The 21,095-nt window shown below is 50.3% G+C and overlaps 10 protein-coding genes across 12 annotated transcripts; 6 read left to right on the top strand and 4 right to left on the bottom strand.

Moving 5' to 3' along the window:
* The first annotated feature begins 463 nt into the window (after positions 1-463).
* PV10_05985 (uncharacterized protein) lies at positions 464-2,539 on the top strand. The gene is made up of 2 exons (XM_016370727.1): positions 464-776; positions 843-2,539. Exons 1-2 carry the CDS (start codon positions 690-692, stop codon positions 1,986-1,988), a joined length of 1,233 nt encoding a protein of 410 aa, XP_016223020.1. The 5' UTR covers positions 464-689; the 3' UTR covers positions 1,989-2,539.
* Positions 2,540-2,964: 425 nt separating this feature from the next.
* Positions 2,965-5,067, top strand: PV10_05984 (uncharacterized protein). Its single transcript, XM_016370726.1, has 2 exons — positions 2,965-3,839; positions 3,913-5,067. Exons 1-2 carry the CDS (start codon positions 3,674-3,676, stop codon positions 4,413-4,415), a joined length of 669 nt encoding a protein of 222 aa, XP_016223019.1. The 5' UTR covers positions 2,965-3,673; the 3' UTR covers positions 4,416-5,067.
* A 1,194-nt stretch (positions 5,068-6,261) lies between these two features.
* Positions 6,262-7,071, top strand: PV10_05983 (uncharacterized protein; the record flags this gene model as incomplete). Its single annotated transcript, XM_016370725.1, has 1 exon — positions 6,262-7,071. One exon carries the CDS (start codon positions 6,262-6,264, stop codon positions 7,069-7,071), a length of 810 nt encoding a protein of 269 aa, XP_016223018.1.
* Positions 7,072-8,352: 1,281 nt separating this feature from the next.
* PV10_05982 lies at positions 8,353-11,151 on the top strand. Of its 3 annotated transcripts, none has more exons than XM_016370724.1 (5): positions 8,353-8,537; positions 9,779-9,842; positions 9,904-10,182; positions 10,241-10,375; positions 10,425-11,151. In XM_016370724.1, the coding sequence occupies exons 3-5, from the start codon at positions 9,940-9,942 to the stop codon at positions 10,671-10,673; spliced, it is 627 nt and encodes a 208-aa protein (XP_016223017.1). In that variant the 5' UTR covers positions 8,353-8,537; positions 9,779-9,842; positions 9,904-9,939; the 3' UTR covers positions 10,674-11,151. The 3 variants fall into 3 exon arrangements, with proteins under 3 accessions (XP_016223017.1, XP_016223016.1, XP_016223015.1); XM_016370723.1 differs by having other exon boundaries at positions 8,353-9,646; XM_016370722.1 differs by having other exon boundaries at positions 8,353-9,842.
* Positions 11,152-11,213: 62 nt separating this feature from the next.
* PV10_05981 (uncharacterized protein) lies at positions 11,214-12,238 on the bottom strand (the record flags this gene model as incomplete). The annotated part of the gene is made up of 1 exon (XM_016370721.1): positions 11,214-12,238. Exon 1 carries the CDS (start codon positions 12,078-12,080, stop codon positions 11,214-11,216), a length of 867 nt encoding a protein of 288 aa, XP_016223014.1. The 5' UTR covers positions 12,081-12,238.
* Positions 12,239-12,897: 659 nt separating this feature from the next.
* On the bottom strand, positions 12,898-14,643 carry PV10_05980 (uncharacterized protein). The gene is made up of 2 exons (XM_016370720.1): positions 14,406-14,643; positions 12,898-14,341 (listed from the first exon to the last, which is right to left on the bottom strand). Exon 2 carries the CDS (start codon positions 14,292-14,294, stop codon positions 13,125-13,127), a length of 1,170 nt encoding a protein of 389 aa, XP_016223013.1. The 5' UTR covers positions 14,295-14,341; positions 14,406-14,643; the 3' UTR covers positions 12,898-13,124.
* An 813-nt stretch (positions 14,644-15,456) lies between these two features.
* Positions 15,457-16,497, bottom strand: PV10_05979 (uncharacterized protein; the record flags this gene model as incomplete). Its single annotated transcript, XM_016370719.1, has 3 exons — positions 16,303-16,497; positions 15,753-16,256; positions 15,457-15,696 (listed from the first exon to the last, which is right to left on the bottom strand). Exons 1-3 carry the CDS (start codon positions 16,417-16,419, stop codon positions 15,457-15,459), a joined length of 861 nt encoding a protein of 286 aa, XP_016223012.1. The 5' UTR covers positions 16,420-16,497.
* Positions 16,498-17,190: 693 nt separating this feature from the next.
* PV10_05978 (mitotic-spindle organizing protein 1) lies at positions 17,191-18,371 on the bottom strand. The gene is made up of 3 exons (XM_016370718.1): positions 18,211-18,371; positions 18,076-18,153; positions 17,191-18,019 (listed from the first exon to the last, which is right to left on the bottom strand). The coding sequence occupies exons 1-3, from the start codon at positions 18,283-18,285 to the stop codon at positions 17,954-17,956; spliced, it is 219 nt and encodes a 72-aa protein (XP_016223011.1). The 5' UTR covers positions 18,286-18,371; the 3' UTR covers positions 17,191-17,953.
* Positions 18,372-18,705: 334 nt separating this feature from the next.
* On the top strand, positions 18,706-19,185 carry PV10_05977 (uncharacterized protein; the record flags this gene model as incomplete). Its single annotated transcript, XM_016370717.1, has 1 exon — positions 18,706-19,185. One exon carries the CDS (start codon positions 18,706-18,708, stop codon positions 19,183-19,185), a length of 480 nt encoding a protein of 159 aa, XP_016223010.1.
* A 143-nt stretch (positions 19,186-19,328) lies between these two features.
* On the top strand, positions 19,329-20,654 carry PV10_05976 (uncharacterized protein; the record flags this gene model as incomplete). The annotated part of the gene is made up of 1 exon (XM_016370716.1): positions 19,329-20,654. One exon carries the CDS (start codon positions 19,329-19,331, stop codon positions 20,652-20,654), a length of 1,326 nt encoding a protein of 441 aa, XP_016223009.1.
* Positions 20,655-21,095: the final 441 nt, after the last annotated feature.

Raw genomic sequence — 21,095 nt, 5'->3', positions numbered from 1 at the left:
GTTTGAATCATACACGACGTCGACATCAATGTTGATGAAAGTATTTTGATATCACGTGCGAAGCCTCAACACTTGGTTGGCTCCTGCCCCTTGGAGTGGTAGTGAGTCAGTGCCTACCTGAGGTTCCCCAACAAAGCCAAGCAGGCAGCCGCGAATTGTCTGCAGGACACGCCCGGCAGTCCAGGGTTCCTCGGTTCCAACCTGAACGACGTGTCCAATCTCAGAGCACGTCCACCGTTTTAATTGCGCAGTGCAAAAGTTTACCTGGCACGCCTGGGCATTCGAAGCCAGCGGCGCCCAATCAGCAACCTCTAGTTGCAAGCGACATATCGACACGGTTTGGTGACTCAGCCAAGGGCACTGGGTGACTAAAACTGGTGCCTGAGCACGCCTGGTTAGCCACATCCGGGGCTTTAGGGCCCCAAAATACTCGGTGGCCTAAGTAGTTGTGTCTTTTGTCTCCGCCAAACGTCGAGCGCGTTACCGTTTTGTATCCATCTCTGTTCTCGACGGTCTCGCATCCAGCGCCTCAGGAACAATTTGAACGGCACTGTACAATGCTGAATTGCTCGCGCTGCTCGCACTCTAGACATTTGCCATTCCCCGGATCCGACGCATTTTTTCTGCACCTGGTCATGAGCCCCACCGGAGCTATCTTTTCTTCTTCATCATTACGACCTGGACACTAGATGCATCTGATGCCGCCTAAAAATCAGCGAAGATCCCACACGAAGTCCAAGAATGGATGTAGCCAGTGTAAAGTCCGACGGATAAAGGTACGCTGAAGTTCATGGTACATGAGCGCCTAGCTTGTGTCAATGCTGACGGGACGGCGATGGCAGTGCAATGAAGTACACCCTCTGTGCAACAATTGCGAACGTCGACAAATCTTTTGCGACTTCTCAACCACTCCCGGACCTGATGCATCACCAAGCACTGGCGCTGAATCGAAACCGCCTCTATTCTGCGTGGGTTCCGATCGAGATTCCAATAAATCCCCGACCCAGAAACTTGTAGACCCGTTCGCAAGTCCGGATCTGGTGAGTAGAAAGACGTCTACCGACCTCGATGTCACCGATTTACGCTTGATCCATCATTTCACCAGCGTGGTTGCTCTTGACCTGGCCAGCGGAGACACGCCCGAAGCGATAGCATTGTGGCAGGTTCATGCTGTCAAGCTGGGCTTCAAGCACCACTTCCTCCTCCGAGGCATTTTGGCCGCGTCAGCTTTTCATCTTGGGTATCTATACCCTGAGAGAAGGGCCGAGTATGTGTTGATTGGGTCTGCGCATCAAAGCATCGCACTGGAGGAGTTTCAAACCACTCTGGGTCACGTTAGCGAAAGCAACTGCCACGCTCTCTTCGCCTTTTCATGCCTGATCATCGTTTTGGCTTTCGCGTCCAGCTCCAAAGACAAAGCTCGAGATCTCAACACAGATGTGCTGTCTTGGTTTTATTTGCTCAGAGGCGCCCATATTGTGCTTAATATGCATGGGGAAACCATTCGATGCAGTTTCCTCAAACCGCTGTTAGACGAACTCGCCCACCTCGAGAACACAGAAGCTCACAAGTATCCTTATACCGAAGAGTTCACCAAATTATTTCGGATATGCAACTCGACCGATCACGACAAAGAATCAGCACAGGCATATGACCTGGCAATCCACGCCCTTCTCAGCGCATTTATTCAGGTGTCCCTACTGAGGGAGCGAGGTCAGGGCACAGTTCTCGCATCCTTTGTCTGGCCTTTGGGTCTCTCGCCTAAATTCCTGGAACTTTTAGGCGAGAAGCAACCTGAGGCTATCATCATTCTCGCACACTATTGTGTGCTCATTTACTGGTCGGAAGAACAAAACGGACAGGCAACCTGGTTTATCGATGGGTGGGCCAACTACATGCTGGAAACCATCAAGGAGACGGTTTCGGGTGAATGGCTCAAACACTTGCAGTGGCCACATGCGATGATCAAAAGTGGAAAACCCATGTGATGTGTTTGCCTTGGTCAGTACCTAAACCTGCATACTATGACTTCTGGCGTTTGTCTGGCGTGTCTCACGGCGGCATCACGATTGGGGAGATCGGCCTTACGACCGTCTCTGTGGGATGATGTGATGATTTTTGAGAGCTCGGCGATAGAACGCATGACTTGGATTGGCACCCAACTCTTGCGCTCCCGACTGCTCAAGATGTACTATAGGCATTTTGCGAGATTCCCTTGTGGAACACCTGACGCGATTGTGTTTCCAGCGGGGTCTCCAGTTGTAATGATATCAAGAATTATCAAGGAACAGTCCAGAGCCTCTACGGAAGCCACATTGCATCATTCAATATGAGGCTGGGATGTCATGCTGTAAAAATAGGTCTGTCGGTGGCCACCGAAGCGACATACCTGAACCATCCGGCAATGGGCGTTATTGTGGCTTGAACGATGATGTCGACATTCATTCAAAAGAACACACTGGTCATATGCACCACACCTGAAAAGACACCTGACCCATCCGCGTCATGATGAAGAGACGATTGGGAGGGCTGGGACCTGTAGTTTTTGTTCTACGCACGGGGATCCAAAATGGTGAACTCACTCAGCGGCAAACCAGGAGACGTGGCCGCTCGGCCCTACTAAGTTAGGTACTGTAGGTAGATACCTAGTCATGGGGCAGAGTCTAGGCCTGAGGGGCTGCTGAAGTCCCCATTTTGAAGGTGCTCCGATAGTACACACGTGACGTTGTTGGGGCTCATCAAGGGGAATCTCCTCTATCTTCGGGTCGTCGAGGCCCCTCGGCCTGTGATCAAGGGGTGACCCAGGGAGCCCAGGAGGCCAAAGAGCCCGAGAGGGTCCCCGTAGCCAGAAGCTCCAGGCGGTGACGCCGTGGCTGACCGCCTTCCTCACGCCGAACCCAGCACGTGCCTCATCTCCTCAGGCGCAGTCGTCTGTGCCCACTGTGGATGACAGCGCGGCAGACCGACTTCGGCAAGTTTTCGTCTCCTGACCTTCACTCCATAGTCCTCAACCTCATCCTCGATACATGTCCTTTGAACAACGAGACAAGGTGGATATCGATGACCGCAGAATCCTGGATGGCTCGGTCGACCAAACATCAGGTGAGAGACTGGAACTTTGCACTTTTATTCGAGACAGCTGGTTGAGGAATGGGTCACAGTGGAGAAGCACAGAAGACAAACTCCCCGACCTGGCAGATTCTGAAACACCTTGCAAAACCCTTCTTGAAGCGCCCCCTTGTCACAGGTCTGGTCTGGTTCGTGCACCATCAACCAACCGTGCACTCCTTGACATCCCTTAGGAAAGCGACTGCTGGCTCTGTGCGCTTCCTAGCTTCCTAATCGTCCTCTCTCCCGTTACCTCTTGTCCAGTTGATCTGTGCGTTTCGTTCCAACTCGTTCTTTTCACTTACACCTTCGCTTTTGCCCGTCTTGGATGCAGCTGTGCTTGCTTAAAGACTGGCCCTTCTTTGTCATCTCATCGAGCAGGTCTCGTTGCCGTTCACTACCGTCGTAACCACGACGTCTAACCCTCGTCTGATTCCAAATTGTACAAGGCGGACAAGACGAAAGACACTGTACTCTCACTACAAACGAATACCTCTTCCTGCCTTGAGGAGACCCATCTTTGGACCGCCTCAAGGGCAACGACATCAAGCCGCAACGATCAACCATGGTGAACAAAATCCTTCTCGTCTTTATCGGCTTCGATGTCGCCTTCTTCCTCTGCGCAACACTACTTCTTGTCCTGCCACTCTATACACGCTCCAGCTTCGCCAATAACAACACGGTCGACAACATTGCCAACCATCTCCTGCTGGATAACACTCCTTTGACGGGTAAGAGCAAGAGCAGCCTCATTCCTCCCATACTTCGGTAGACGAACAAGACTAACCCTTTCCCCAACTCCAGCCACGATCGTGAACGCGATTTTCATGTACATCACCTTCGCCGTGTCTCTCCCCGCCCTGTTCATCAAAACCAATCGCACCTACCTCGTCGCCCACTGCTGGGGTATTGTTTTTTCTGCGACCTTTACACTGGTCATTGGCCTGACAATCTGGTTCTCAACCCTCGAAACCCACAAGAACCTCAAGCCCATGTGGGAGGCCCAGAGTGCGGAAACCATTTCCATGCTTCAAGCACGCTTCAAGTGCTGCGGATACGACAATCCGGCATTGTTCGTCCGTGATGATACATGCACAACTGCAGCTACCGCAGCCAGGTTGGGTGGATGCATGATTCCGTTCGCTTCATTCGCCAATCGATTCCTGGATATCGTCTTCACCAGTTTCTTTGGTTTCGTCGCAGTGGATTTCTTGACATTGTTGGCCGCGTGTTGTTTGATCAAGGATCGAAAGGAGAGACAGCGATATCGTTTGATCGATGAGAAGAGGGGGTTTGGAGGGATTTGAGGGGAGGGAAGTGGTGGATCGAATTACATGAAGGATGAACATGCAGAGAGGAGGTTTTTGGGTCAATACGTTGGACCTGGACCTGACATGGAACCGTGGGATGCTGTATTTAATGGGCCTGCCTCCCTTTTGATGGCCCTTGGATGGATCCCTCCAACACGACACGGTAGAAAAAATCGGCAGGCACAATTGTCTCTTTCCCACCCAACTTTCGCTCGCTCCGAACCAAACAACCAAACAAGAACATTCTACACTACCTACCTACCTACCTACGAACTCTGTCGAGCTTTTTGCCCGGCGTTCTACGAATGCCACCCCCATCGGGGATGGGTGTGGGGGGAAATCCTGGCGTTTCGTATCTCGCGATATTTTGGGAACGTTTTCAGCCATTTTTTGTATTTCTACACGGTGGCACAAATCTTAAGACAGATAAAGACAGATTAGGAATATCAAGACGACGATACACGTGTCTTGAGACTTTAAGTGACTTTGAGGATGTCCTGGAGCTTAGTTGAGATAAGGGTAGATGTGATATGCAGCGGACGCGTTACTCTGAGGAATAACTCATGACGTGACGTCAAAGACGCAAAGCCTACCTTATGCATGTATACGAGTACCTACATACTTCAACGACCGGTGTCCTTTGACTTGATCATCATCATCATCATCACGTTCCAAAATGCTTTGCCTTCAGCGTATCTACCTCGCCAAAGTGCATGCATGTGGATGATAGAACTCGTGTTGTATCCCAAGTACATAGGCTCCAAACGCGTGGTCCTTGTTCCAAAGGGCACGGTGTTCAGGGTCAAGGTCAAGGTCATAAAATTGGGGACCACGGGTACTTTGTTACGCTGCCCGTGCAGGCGGCCAAGGACAACCTCAGGCTGCTTGGACCATGCCTAATCAAGCCGAAAAGCCACCAACGGTTCTACCTATAGATTGTATGCCCCGATCGATCGACAAAGATCGTCGACATCATCATGCCTGGCCACATGGCGTTTTGGAGTCTTGATTGATTTTGAGTTACAGTATGTATGTAAGGGGTATATATGTAAAGAGAAGGATCATCGTTTTGAAAGCTTGCATATGTATTGTACTGTACAGGTGCTTGCTTACCATGAACATAAATTATTTAAATTTCTATATACCCTTCGGCCTGAACCAACATTTAATCGGCATTTTCACACCACCGAGGTATCCATCAAACGTTGATTGAGGGTCACTTTTCTCAGGAGACCTCTTCCTTAAGTGTGCACGGTTCTAGAGGTCCAAAGTGCCCGAAAGTCCACCGACATCATCACACCCAAGCCAACTAACTAGGCCTGGACCACCACACGGACGAGGTGATTCCATCGGCGGTGCTTTTTTCCTTGTTACAACTACGCCTAGGCATACGTCGTATATCTGCCGAAGAACTCATCTGCTTCGAGCCTTTCTGCCGCAGGCCACGCAACCGTTCCGGGCGGTCTTCTACTTTCCGTCCAAGCGTTGCGGCGGCCCCCCCCCAAACACCAGTGCCGGACTCGGGTGGTTTTGGAGTGTCATTTGGGGCGGTTCGGTGGCTTGTTCACAGTCCATCTCTTTGCAGTTAGATACCGTCAGTGTCGTCGTTGCATTGGGTGCGGCGAGGTCTGGGTGTTGAAGTGGTTGCATCTGCCTGTGGAGGTGGCTCGAGTACAGTACATTGTACATTGACGCCAAAGAGCGGGGCTTCTCTGGCACCAAACGTCACTGAACCTGTCAATCGGTTGACGTCCTCCAATTGATGCAACAACTTCTGTAGCCGAACTTCTCTTGGATATTCAAGAGGCTGGAAGCAGGGAACGAGGAAAAGAGGGCAGAGATTATGGCGTGGGCTTTAGTCACGCCTTCGTCGAGGGGTATTGGTCTCGCTCTTACCAGACATCTCCTCAAGACGACCCCGGCCAGTGTGCCGGTTGTGGCAACGGCGAGATCGGATCTGGACGGAGTGAAAGAGAGGATCTTGTCGGGTCTTGACTTGGATGAGTCTCGTGCATCACGGCTAGATGTGCAGGAATGTGATGTTCTCGAGGAACCATCCATCTCAGACTTGGCGGGATATTGCAAAGAACGGTACAATGACAAAGGAAAGAACAAGGCAGCTCACATGAGGTTGGGGTTGTTCCTGCCAGGTATGTTACAACCTGAAAAGGCACCTGACAAGATTGAGTACCACACAGCACTGTCCACCTTGAAGCTCAATCTACTGGCTCCCATGATGCTGGTTAAACATTTATCTGGATTTGTTCCGCGCAAATCCGTCGAGCTGCAGTCCATCCAAGGTCTGCCTCCTTCCTCTGTAATAGCACTGATGAGTGCGAGAGTGGGTTCAATTGGAGACAATCGACTAGGAGGATGGTATAGCTACCGTGCATCCAAGGCCGGAGTCAACCAACTGGTCAAATCGACGGATATCTATCTCAGACTGCAGAGTGCTGAGAATACCATGTGTATTGGGCTTCACCCTGGCACGGTGAGAACAGACCTGAGTGAGCAATTCTGGCAGAGCACCCCAAAGGAGAAGCTGTTCAGTCCAGAATACAGTGCAGAAAGGTTGCTGGAGGTCATCTGCGGCATAAATCAAGATGGAAGAGGGAGGTGTTGGGACTGGGCAGGAAAGGAAGTGCCTCCATGAGGGGCATGAAGCAATGGATGATGAGTACTGACTTATCGTCTTAGTCACAGTGGTCTTTGCTTGCACGATGGTAAGGCTGAGCACGAGGTGATGTCAGCAACATCCCAGCATTTATTAGAATGGTGATCCAGAGTATTTTGCTCAACGACTTTTGAATGGTCATAGCTGCCGAAAGGCTTGAGTGCCGTCAAGTCATCAGCCGAGCACTCCGGACACCTGGGGTCAATCGCGGCCCCGGTGAGGCTGCGACCTGACGCCGCAACTTTTCGCCACGATTGCCGCAGCCAAAGTCGATTGTCTTGCTCTTGGTCATGATGTAAATAATAGTATTAAAGAACAGGTCGGTCGGTCGAATCAAATCAAAGCCTTGCTACCTACCAGACGAAAGAAATGGTAAGCTTACTGTGTTCTTATGCGATATTGCGACGGAATCCAAGTGGTTGCGACCGTGCTCCAGGCGGGGATTCGTTAGCAGAGGTTCTGCCTGGAGAACATTATTCTTCAAGCCTTCTGTGGCCACATTACTTCTGTACTGTCCTGCATGCACGTTGTGATGATTCAGCCCCCCAGACCAGCCGGGCCATGTTCTTACTCCATGTCCTTCATGTCATTATGGCCTGATTATACCATTCATCCAGACTTATCTAGTAACTACTTGTAGGTATCCCCTTACTATAGTTACTGCGCCTCTAGACCAGAGGGACTCTGGCGTGTTCAGTTGCCTAAGGTAGTGGCAAAGGTAGGTGGGTACTCAAATTCGGTCCAGATGATTGCCGCATGGTCTTATCCTTGAGAGCATTCGTGATTCCATTCGATGATGAGATAGATATGGACACGGAGTGAATGCAGGGTGGAACAACCATGGTGTGCTGGGATACGAGTAGTCACGATAGCAAAAAGACGGTGGAAAATCGATTGAAAGTAGAGTTCAGTAGTAGAGTTGGGAACAAACGCAGGCATACAAAATTCCAAGTTGCATTATTATTGAGCGCAGGGTGGTAGGGCTAACACGCCGCTGCGCACTAGTCGAGCTAGCGGCTGTTTAGTGCGGTGGATCACCATCGCTGACCAGGGATTGGGTCTCCAGTCACTTTTGCGCCCGCGTAGCTAATCAGCGGTGTCTTTGAGTCGGGGAATGGGTGATCCGCAGGCTAAAAGAACCAATCGTGCCAGAGCGTGCCAGAGGAAGGTCCAGACGCAAAGAACCCTTCCAGTCTACAAAAGGTAGGGAGAGCCACTATGCCCTTTCTGAATCCTTCTTTCCTCTCTCGTCCACTGTCCACATCTTTCCTCTCTCTGCCATACCCAATTTCTGTTCAACACCATCCGTGCAACAGTCATCCAGTTGTCCACCATCCCCTTCTCCATTTGGCCTTTTCTGTTACAGATTGGCCCTATCTTGTCAATTCCAACACCCTGGAATTGTCACAATTCATCGTTGGGAAAGCACAAACTTTCTCTGTCCGGTACGTAGGTATTTTGACTTGTTGAGCCCCATCATACCTCGCCCATTCCCAATTGCCTTGCGCGTGCCACCAACAGGATCGACCTTTGACCTTACCTGATCGAGAGAACATCCTTTGTGAAAGAATACCCAGCCCATCAACTCCACACTTCCTTTTACCTTCTCTTGCTCTTTCTGCCCTTCACCGTCGAAAGGCTCAACGACACTGGTGCTCGACCCACATGACTGTGCACAACAATGTCGACATCCATCAAACGCCAACAACAATTCTTCGATTGGGCCCTGGTTCACCTGCAGGCCTCCTGGACACCGTCACAGGTTTCTCCCAACCAGACAAAGAACCTCCCCGTCCCTCCAACTTCAAGGTTTATTAGCAAAGGTCGGGAATCAATGCACGGGTCTCAGTTGCCAAGCTCCAGTTCCAGCCCCCTCCGAAGATATCCCCTCCCGGCCTACCGAGTCCACCAACCCAGGCGCCGTACCATAATCAAGCAAAGCTATCAAGCACAGCCATCAAGCAGCATACTCCGGCCCCCGACGTTCGACCATCATGCAACCCTTCTTTAGTCCAGGCTCCACCACACTACACCACTGGTCCCAGGCTGCATTTACCCTGGTCTTCCCCGTTGCAAGGCAATTCCACCATCCGCCCGCTGAACACTACCACCTAACACCACCTGACGCCTGGCACCAGAGTCTTCTGCACTCCCTCGCTCCCCGAGTCCCCACTACTCCCAGCGCCTGCTTCCTGCCCACCGAGGAACCCTGACTGCACTCCATGGCTCCCTAACGCTCTCTACTCTACCTTGCCCCTCAAATCTTCCTCACTCACTTGGTCGTTCCCATTCTGCCGAGACTCCCGTTCAATACACCCGCACCCTCTCTTCTTACTTATCCTGCCATACCAAACCCTTTTCTGTTCTTCAGCACCAATACAGCAAGTGGTTACTCGCTGCCTCTTCAAAAATCCACTTCCTTATTCCAGTTGCAGTTTGATTGTTGCACATCCCTCAATCCACAAAGCTTGATTGCTCGACATCTGCCTGTCGTTCCCCCGTTTCCTCATTGAGATTTTGCCTGTGCCTGCGATTGCACCCTGCACCAGCCTGTGTACGTCGTCGAAGTGCCACACCCGCCATGCATACCTCACCACCGCTCTTCACCATCAACGCGTCACCGTCGCGCTTCTGCTCCGTTGACTCATATCCTGCTACTCTTAACTAACTGTCATTACCTTTATAGAAACAACTCCACCTTGGCGTTTCGACTTTTCATCTCTCCATCAATTTGGGGATTGCCTCATTAGGTTCGACTTCCATCCACAACCTTTCCGCTTTAGTCTATTGACACTTTTCTTCTTTGGGTAGACATCGGCATACCTCGAAAGCTTCATTACAACCACAATGGCCGACATCACTGATCCCTCCACTGGTCTCGACCACCCCTCTCCCGGTGACGACCTTGCTGGCAACGGCGTTGACTCTCGGGGAACAAAGCGCCCTAGGACGTCCCTAGCAGGCGATGACGACGACGATGACGACGAAAAGGGAGGAAGAGAGCGCAGAAAGATCGAAATCAAATTTATTCAAGACAAATCGCGCCGACACATCACTTTCTCCAAGAGAAAAGCTGGCATCATGAAGAAGGTAGGTTCACCTCGTGGCTGTCCCTCATGCGCCCTGTTCGATCTAACGTCCCTTCTAGGCCTACGAGCTTTCAGTCCTCACCGGCACTCAAGTCCTCCTCCTGGTCGTCTCAGAGACTGGCCTGGTTTATACTTTCACCACTCCTAAGCTCCAGCCTCTAGTCACCAAGGCCGAGGGCAAGAATCTCATTCAAGTATGTGCTTGAACATGATCCATTCGATGCACTAGCTAACCATATGCAGGCCTGCCTCAACGCACCTGAGCCCTCGGGAGCAGAGAATGGTGTCGATACCGGCGATGATGTCGCGTCCCCCGATGATGTTCCTTCTCTCCCACCCGCAGCCGCAGGCATGCCAAGACCCGCCGCTCATGGTGGCTACATGACTCAAGAACAACAACAGCAGGCTCTGTATTACCAGCAATTGCAACAGCAGAACCAAGGTGGTCAATATGCGGGAATGCCGCAAATGCCTCAACACCAACGTGCATGATCCACATGACTCTCTCCTTAATCGATACCCAAAATTCACGGTTCTGTCCCCCGTTTGTGCGCAACAATGCCGACAGTCGATGGACCCTGTCAGCCTGTGGCCAAGCCCGGTCTAGGTTCAACTATCTATGGCACAGTGCATCTCTCCTCTCCGACAAATGGGTCCTTGAAACTCTAGCTGGAGAGAAGACCTTGTCTGATGCCTCGAGGAGAACGAGAGCATGGACCTGCGCATCCAGGGTTGTCTAGTACATCATTGAGTATGTCTTGTATGAGTCAATAAACAGTGCGTCAATATGCGAATGTTCAAAGGCTGAGAATGAAGTTATGGACATTGTGTTGCAAGTGCTTCTACTGGTCTAGGTGGGGTCTATACACGAGGGACGTAGGCAAGCAGCCTTGATATTCCTATGGGGCCTCGCACATATGATCCAGTAATTAGCTAGCTACAATGGCCGCAACCAATCCCTTTTTCCACACTTTTTGTTCCTCGTTCTACAACTTGTGACTATGCAAAGTGAGCTCGAGTCCTTAGAAGCACTTAGAGTTTGCTGCCAACCCATCTAGGGGCTCTCTTCTCGACAAAAGCACGAACACCCTCGTGGATGTTCTCACCCTGGTTGAGACGTCTCTGCCAAACCTCAACAATACTCTGAGTACCATGTTCGGCCGACCCATCCTCCCAACCCGCAATGACACCAGCCCGACTGACAATGACACTATCTGGAGAGACACCGGCAATCATGTCAGCATACTCCAACGCCTTCTTCACGACGGGCCTCTCCAGCACATCCACATCAACCGGCGCATCGTCCGTAACGGCATTAACCATTCCCCAACTCATCAACTCGTCCGCTGGGACGGTCCTCCCCGTCAAAGCCAACTCCATCGCCCTAGGCCTTCCCAACGTACGTACAATCCGCGGCAACGCACCCGCAATCGCCACCACTCCCCTCTTCACCTCCGGCAAAGCAAACACCGCGGCCTTCGCGGCCACCACCATATCCATATTTGCCACCATCTCCATTCCACCACCAAAGGCAATCCCGTTAATCGCACCAATCAATGGTTTCTTACCGGTTCGGCGACTCACAGCTCCAAATCCACTGGATGGCATGACACGCTGACCAGATCCGCCTGCGGCGGCGCGTTCGTTGGATTTATTCCATTCTTTCAGGTCAGCCCCGGCGCAGAATGCTCGGCCCATGCCGGTGATGACGGCACATCGTAGAGATGGTTCATCGTCGTACCAGTTGAATACACCGTCGAGTTCCCAGTGCAGGGCGGTGGAGAGACAGTTGAGGGATTTGGGGTTGTTGAGCGTGATGAGGAGGGTGCTGGGGGATGGGTAGCTTAGTTTGATGGTTGGCGAGGTCGTCGGAGGGGGGGTTTGAAAGTTGGGGCTCATTGTGGGTGTGTATGGAGGTGGGTTCCGATTCCAATTCCAATTCCGCTTGTGTTTGTGTTTGTGTTTCTCGGTATAGGACTAAGTTACTGCTTCTGGTCTTGTATGCAAGGTACTTGAGTTTCAGGCTGGGCGGTGAGGGTTGGCTTGCTGACTTGTCGTGGGGGGGGGGGGGGGAGCTGGCGTTCCTTCGCTCGAAAACTCGATTCAGTCTGCTTTAAGCTTGCGGCTCGATGTCTAGTGCAGCGTGGGATGTCTCGAATGTCGGTCTCAAAAGTGAGAAACGAGACGGTCAGTATTTGCGGTGAAGGCGTTAGGTCTTGGTCCACAAGAATTCTCACAGGCCCCCACGTCTCGTCGTTGAGAATCGAGACTTGCTTAGTAAATAAGAAAGAGATGTCGACAGTACCAAAGTGGAAGATGGTCTGCTGATCTTCAGAGAATGTGGAGTGGAAGGCGTAGGTGTGTATTAGTGAATTCGTGAATCAAGACACTCTCGGTGAGCTAAAGACACTTGGAGAGTTTTACTTTATATACAAGATATTGATTAGTTATACCCTAGAAATGATGTCGGAATTGTATGACTTCGAATTACCTCTTTACCGGACACGGAATGGGACACGGATTGAAATTGCCGAGGTCAAACTCCAAGGTAAGCTCTGGTGGATAGATCCACAGAGAAGGAGACCTTACTTAAGTCGGAGATAATCGTAGAGTACAGAGTAGAGCTGCACGAATCAAATCACTTGGAAAAGTGTATAACACCTGATATCCTATGCTTCACTCGACGATCACAAGGGCAAGAACAGAAACTTGGAAGTAAGAGTCATGTGTCATTAAGACTTTTGATTGTCCTCAGCCGACATCCTGGGCTAAAAGACCCCACCATGAAAGCTACCTAATCCCAATGTCTATCTCGCAAGACTCTGGTTGGGAAAAGCCGGTAGCTAAGGAGCAAACCCGGCTCAAAGATCGAAAAAGTGCATACTAGTCGTGTATCTCATGTGTCTGCCAGACGCAAACCGGATCAAGTGCCATGCCTTGGCCTCACTTCTTTTCGCTCTGGACAAGCTTGACCTTCTCCAAGACCTTTTCGAACAGGGGATGATCTGGGGTAAGGCCAGTGAGCTTGGTCGTGGCATCCTCGGCAGACAAAGAGCTCAAGATCTCGGCCAGCTCCTTGCTCTCATCATCACCTTCGACATTCTGGAAGCGCAGAGCATACTCCACACCACGGACCAGGGCAGTGACATCGTAACCCCGCTCGGCGAGCTGGGCTGCAGGTCCGATGAATCGCTCCTTGCGACCCAACTTTCGGAGAGGAGCACGGCCGACACGGACAGGGACATCTTCAAGATGTGGGTTGGAGATGCGAGAGATGATGGTTTCAACATATTGTTGTTGTTCTTCGTCGGTGATTCCATGCTTGCCAGTGATCAAGTGGGCAGTCTCTTCGAGAGCAGCATGAACCTCGTCGCGGATCTCCTTGTCAGCGAGAGCCTCATGGATAGTTTTGATGCCTTTCTGGTAGGCAAAGTAGGCGGCGGTGGCGTGACTAGTGTTGACGGTGAAGAGCTTGCGCTCGATGTATGGCTCCAGGTCGCTAACCCAGTGAATGCCCTTGACTTCGGGGTGACCAGACTTGAAACCATTAGTTTCAACGCACCACTCATAGAAAGACTCAATGACAACGTCGAGGTTGGCATCGGTAGGTTGAGTTGGGACAATTCTATCAATAGCAGAATTACCAAACTCGGCCTTGGAAGCAAGGTCTTTAAGGACCTCTGGCTTCATGTTCTTGGGATCGGTGATGAGTGCCTTCAGAGCGTCGGTGGCATTGATCATGTTCTCACAGGCAATCACAGCAAGTGGCTTGGTGACAGTGCGTGCAGAGATGCCATCAGCAATGGGTTTGGCGATGAACTTGAGCACATTTGGGCCCACAGCGCAGGTGACAATGTCTGCCTCAGAGATAGTCTTGACAACCTCATCCAAGTTGTACTTGGAGTTGATAGCGCGGTAATTTGTGATGATCTTAGTCTTTTCTCCCTCCTCACCAACTTCAGTGATCTTGTAGGACTTGGAGGCATTGATTCGATTGATGAGATCATCGACCACATCAACGAAGGTGATGGCAAAGCCAGATTCGTGGAGGAGCTCAGCAATGAAACCACGGCCAATATTGCCTCCACCGAAGTGAACAGCAGAGAGACCCATGGTGACAAAGTTGAAATAGGTGAGGGTTTAGATAGAGTTGTTGAATCCTGCGCGGTGTTAGTGACGTCGTTCTCACAGCAGTGCGGAGGGTGAGGAGTTGTTGAAGCTTACTCTTTCACAGCGTTTAAGCAGAGTTTCGAAACAGACAATGAGAGATGCAAGCTGAGATCGGGAGAAGTTTTGGAGAGAAAGTTGGGCAGGAGAGAAATATTTATAGGAAAAAAGTGCGGTCAGGTGAAGCAGATCAGAGTCAGAGTGGGATGGTGAAGTGAATATGCAGCAGGAACTGATGGTGAATGTCAGGTTAGGTAGTTAAAGTGAAGAAAGCAGGCGTGTGCCAGTGTTTGGGGTTACTGCGTGACGGTTGAACGGTGAAAGCAAAAGAGTGAAAAAGTACCCCGCGTGCGTCAGTATCATCGGTGCAAGTTGCAGCAAGCCTGCAAGCCACCTTGCGGGTCACCTACGGCACACGGAGCGACTAATCGTACTGTAGCACGGGGCGGGATCCTGGTCCCAACTTGTTCGGCGAGTAGCGATTGAGGCATTCGCCAGCAACGGCAGCGGGCATGTCAGGCACCAGTAAGACTCAGACTAGCCTAACTAGTGAAGGGCAAGCCCCGGGAACCTGTGTGGCAGGTGCCATGTGAAATTCCTTTTGATGGTCGGATGGCAGGATTGTCTTTTATCATCATCCATAACGGTGACATTCCCATTCTCTAGAAAAGAAGATCTGGTGCTGCCATACCATACCTCTTTGCGGTAGAACAATCCACAAAATTCCTGCATGAAGTATGGTCTCTGTCACAGTGGAAACAGGGATCAGATCGACATGGCCACGATATCGATAAAACATTGGAGACTTGTGGAGCTTCGCTTGTTACGTCATTGTCAAGGCTGCCAACCTTGGTCTCCAGTGTGTACTCCGTACGCTTATTTAATGTACGAGGTGAGGAGGAGGTATCTTTCTGACCTTGGAAGAACATGAACACACACAATGTATAGTGATCAATATCTGCAAGAAGACGCTCATTGGTAGTCAAAATAATTACATCTTATTATTTCAACTCATAATTGACATTGCTTCAAGGTTGCTTGCTGCGCTTGGCAAATGCAAATGTCCCAACAAACAAAAAGTATCGCTTCCACCTTCTCTTCTGTTCTGTCAAGGTCTGTCCTTTTCGCCGAGATGTTTGTCCCGCTTCCTGCCTCCAATGGCTTGAACCACTGAGATGATTGCCGCCACGAAAATGAGCGCCGTGGCTGCCCAAGTCATCCCCAGGAACTTGCTGCCCTTGTACGCCGCAATTCCAATGCTCTCACCATACTTGTTGATGGTGTTTGCTCCTTTGACGATCACGGCAGTCGCTATGGCCGAAGCAATTCCAAGGCCGAGGAATGCAATCTATTCAAAGACACCACCATTAGCTGACTTCCTTGCTTTGTGCAATTCTCACTCACCAAATCAACAACCAAATTTATCAGAGCGGACAGCCGACCGCCAGTTAGGATTGCCCAAATAGCCGTAAATATTCCCACGCCGGCAAAAGCAATTCCAATAACGTAGCAGACAAACATGGCGTTTGTCGCCACCTTGATCGTCCGCTCCGCGTTTGTAATGTCGCTAGGCCAGTGGAGATCCTCCAGAGTGATACCCGAGGGGAGAGCCTCCTCAATGGTTTTCGAAGGCTCAAAGTGAAAGAAGGTAGTTCGATTTGAACATCTGGTCGTCCTCGCTTCTGGGTCGTCTATGGAGGCATTGGGGTAATATACGCCTTGGCAAAAATCCATCACATGGACTCGATAGAAGTCGGGTAGGTTCAATGCGTCGGCAATATCAGATGTCACATCGTTGACAAGATCGTTGATGTCTTCCTGAATGTCGTTGATCAGGGTATCGAAGAACCCACCATCGCCATCAGTGGTATTGAACAGCGTTGTGTGTCCGATTCGTGATATGTTTAGCTACATGTCATCAGCGATGCGACGGAAGACACGTTGGTATTCTTACCGTAAGCATGTCGGCATCTTGGAGGAACGTCCTATTTGAACCGGCAAACAGACACAGGATAGAGAGTATGAATGCCACAAGCGCACATAGCAGCGTGACAACTGCGGTTAGCCTCATTGTGGCAGGCGGGAAGAATAGATCAAGTGAGTGTGGAATACACTATTAGATGTGAAATTAGAGTCTCGTGGGCACGAGCTGTGGAGGGTTCAACAGTCGTGCACACCGCAGAAAGGAGATAGGATAAAGAGGAAGCAATGCAAGAGGAGCAAGACTTTGATATAGAAGACGGAAGCAAGAAGCCAGACAAACAAAGGAATCAGACCAACTTATGGCGGTACAAACCAGGATTGACATACTAGGCCCAATCACCCAGACCGCCGTGACATATTTCGAGCTAGAATCACCCCAGCTTGCCCAGCAGTGACAATAATGCTTTTCGGTATTGTATGGGGTGGACGATCTTCGAGGGTTGAGAACGGGCCTCCAGCTGAAGGAAAAACAAGTGTTTGACCATCATTCGCCGCCGACATGGCTGGTTGGATGACGAGCACCGATGTTTTGACGCCCTTTGTTCCTGGAAACTGCCCAGCCTTTTTCCGGGCACTTCCAGGGCTTAGCGCAGCGTGGTTTAGGTCTGGGGAGCCACTCGCTACCCGCCAAACCCAACCCATCATTGCCTAATTCTGCCAAGTTTCACGTACGGAGTACCCTCTGCAGTAGCGACATGCCTACGGGCTTGCCTACCAACTTGACTGGCACTTCTGGTTCGTTTGCTGGTATCTCAGCCACACTGGCGCTACGATCAACCAGTCCAAGCATTCCTAGCATACGTCATCTCTCATTCTTGTCTGCGTGTTTGGTGTTGCCCTGCCCTGATTTTCAAGTATTCAAACAACCAACATCCGGTTCTAATTCACCAATGTCTGCTGGTTCTAGGCTCTAGGAAGTCATGCGATATGGGCTGCGGAAGGAAGAGAATGCGGACCCATCTGACGATCAACTAAACGCGGCTGATGGCTTCTCGCATGGGAGCCGCTGCCCAAAAACCTAAAGATCGTGGTTTACGCGTCACCGGGTCACCTGCTTCTGAATGCCCGTTTGAGACACATCAAACACTGGTCCTCCATTCCACCTTGCATGCAGAGAGACATTCTACCGAAGTGCTCACGTGGCGTTCTTTGTACCTTGGTCCAGTATGTTGCATGAGACCTGGTGACAAACGCTGTCACCACGCACCCAGGAAATCCTTCTGTAATCCTCTCAGAGTTGATTCCACTCTGTAGACCCTTGTGCGCTATGGAGCTTTGTCGGTGATCAATTCATTCTAGGTCCAATTCCCCTGGAAGTTGATAGTTGCAAACGGATGAAGAGCCGAGGAACTTGAGGCTGGACCAACGGAAAACCGCTCCCTGGCTCGCGTTTCGATTCAAGGACAGTAAGGAAGGCATTGTCAAGGAGCCCGGCTCCATAATTCAAGAGGCTTCGGTACCTCGACAATGACCATCCTGACAATTTGATCCCTCTGATATAGCAGATGCACAAGAGGTGGCGCTGCTGAACGAATTCAGTGGCATCCAGTGTCTCGTGGTCTCCTTGGTCAATATGTGCAGCCGTCCTTCCGCATGTGATTTTCTTCGAAAGGGTTTCAAAATCACTCCGATGTACTTGTGTCTTGTTGGAGGTCTCGGGTCTCTCGTCTCAGTTCTTTGATAGCGGTCTAACAATGTGTAAGAGTTGGTCTGATACTCGTCTTGAACCCCCCATGCTACTCACAGCTAGAGCTTCTGGATTGACGCCATTCTCAATAAGCGACACACACAGAGACAATTGAGTTCGGTCTAGTTGTGTGTTCTAGGCGCTCGATGAGTGAGATGCTTTTGCCACGTTATCGCTCTAGACGTAACTCACCAACAGCGCCGCGATTTCTTCCAGGATATCCACCACCTCTCTAGCCTTTTCACGCTTCGAGTCTGTAGGCGCCATGCTGAATTAAGTCAACTTTGAACAATGTTGTAGTAATCGTAATTGGTAGAGCGGATGACTTCTTGCTTTTATAGGTCCCAACTCTGATTCTCGAAATTGATAAAGAGGGGAGTCAACTCCTCCCCAGAGTTCCTTCCTACCTTTGATTACGGAGACGCGTCAAATGACGCTAAGTCCCAATTTGGCTAGATTGGCCTTCACCTCCAAGACTCTCTTCTGCCTCAACAGAACCATCTTTTTGTTGACTCGAATGCTTCAATAGCCTTGTAGGCTGCTCAATGTCCCGACTCTGGGAGGCACAATTGCCTCCATGGAAGAGTGAGCAACGCCACCTCACCAATGCCTGAAGGAGACATACCGTGGACGATTCTCATATCGCTTTACTGCCAGCATTCCCGTTCACCGGCCAGTCTTTAGAATATGGATCAGTTCTACTTCACGGACTTGCGTCGCTTGCCAAAGACTCAAGTCCTGAAAGTTCTAACGCAGATTCAACAGATGGAGCGGAAGATATTCCCCGAGAATGAGCTTACACCTCTTGACGACAAAATCTCCAAGAAGCCAAATACTGAAATTCTTGTCGTACTGTCTCAGTCGGATGGTAATGAATGTCTGATTGCGTATGCTATCGCCGTCCGCTGCCAACATCGACTGTTGTTACATAAGATTTGTGTCTCTGCAGCATATCGGTCGAGTGGCCTTGGAACCAGATTGTTGAAATTGGTCATCGAGCGCGCTCACAAAACTGCCTGCCGCACCATCGATCTCTGGGCGCACGCTGATAATCACCATGCTCGACGGTTATACTCAGGAAATGGATTCCAGATCTTGCAGACCGTTACAAACTACTATTCTCATGGAAATGATGGGGTCAAAATGTCCTATCTCGTCCAACCGTGAGTGAATTATGAGTGGCACGCTGCAAGGCGCATTCTTTTCAGCCACCAGACAAGGCTATCCCTTGCCGTGACCAGCCTCTCGAAGTCATCATACAGGACATACACTGTGGTGGGACGTAATATGGAAGCACGTTTTCCTTCTCTATGTCTTTCCTCATCGATTCTACTGTCAGAAAATCTTCGTTCTCTTTCACTCTCGCCCATGCCATATGGATGCCGCTCAATGAAGCTAGGACGCCTTGGCCGGCTTTGATATTGGCATTACTTGTATACAAAAGCCAATGTGCTCCAGAGCTTTTCTTTCCAATCAACTCACAGGTACCACCAGTGGCATATGTCTCACACCTATACCACTTCACCTTTTCCCAAGTCACGTTCGTCTCAAATGCCCCACAGATTTCATACTCGATTTCAAGAAGTCCAGACTGGCTTCAATTCAACAGCTCGACCAGGACTTTTTCAGGTACCCCATCTCAACAAGATGTTGGCTCAACGACCATGGAGCTCACGGCGGAAGATGCCAGTGGCCGTTCCATGAGTCTGGTCACACTCGTGGTGCTTGAGGTTACGGAATTGTCACGTGAAGATTCTATCTTGTCAACCCTCATGGAGTTTGGACCTGTCTCTCCTCCATATACCTTCCTATTCCAGCCACTAGAACAATTCGTTCTGACATTTAAAAAGCATGTATTCCATGGTACGAATTCGAATACAAACTATTATGCGACATCTGCCGATCGATCTCATTTGCCTTCGTGGATTCAATTCAACGCCGACGAAGTCGCATATACTGGCACGACTCCATCCATGGCTTCGGTGCGGGCTCCGCCTCACAATTTTGGAATTTTGCTCATCGCATCCAACGTTCCTGGCTTTGCAGAGGTGGCAGTCGCGTTTCAGATCACAATCTCTCTGCGCGTCCTGTCATGCCGGAACCCCAGCAATACGCTAGTCGCCGAAGTAGGAGTATTCTTTCAAACGACGCCACTTCGAGATATGCTCCTTCTTGATGGATTGCCGATATCTGATTCGCAAATTGCCAGTGTCATTCTGCTAGACGCGCCCCCGTGGACACATCTCGACGAGTCCCTCATAGCATTGAGTGGAATGTCTCCAATACATCTCAACACTTCCATTACTGCGATGGTCAGCGATGTCTATGGGGATACCACCAATATTACCTGGAGATTGGAATTCGTGAGGTCTAAAAGTATTTCTTGGGAGGTTCTTGCCGAGATCAGCATAACAGTTGGCACCTATTTTGAGGAATCTCTGATGGTTGGCAATAAATGGGACTTTGTTGAGATTCAATCAACACCAGAATGGATGCATTTCAACCCTTCAACAAGGTCTCTGTACGGTAATGTTCCCAAGAATGCCAGACCTGCAAAATTCAGTATATCAGTAATACTGACCAACACGACTACGGAAGCTACCTCAGCAATCCTGATTGAATTGACAGCTGATTAAGATAATACCTCCCCTATAACAGCATCAACTCGAGAATTCATAGTTCCATCGAGCACACATTCAATACCTGCAGCCTCTACGCTTTCAACGACGGGGTGTGCAGCGCATGCAACAAGAGAGGAGATTCTGCGATTGGCTCTTGGAATTGGGCTCTCTTGCATGGCTGTCTTAACCATCATGCTATACTTGATTTATTGTTCTCGCACAAGACGCAAACGCCTTGCACGCAACACCATGCCTAAGAGTAGCATGACGCGTGAGCTAGCATCTGGCGATCGAACCCATCCAAAGCCTTCGAGTCTAACAGACAGAGATGGGTCTAAATTCATGACTGCTAGATATGCAAGGTCTAAAGGAATGGAGATTCCTTTACATGGTACAGCACAACTACCACGATGCTACAACCACCATACCCATCAAAGGCAAGCGGGGAGGACAGCT

The sequence above is a fragment of the Exophiala mesophila genome (genome assembly GCF_000836275.1).
Source record: "Exophiala mesophila strain CBS 40295 unplaced genomic scaffold supercont1.4, whole genome shotgun sequence".
Taxonomy (NCBI): domain Eukaryota; kingdom Fungi; phylum Ascomycota; class Eurotiomycetes; order Chaetothyriales; family Herpotrichiellaceae; genus Exophiala; species Exophiala mesophila.
The sequence above is the reverse complement of the archived record's forward strand: the minus strand, read 5'-3'. Positions and strand labels throughout refer to the sequence as shown.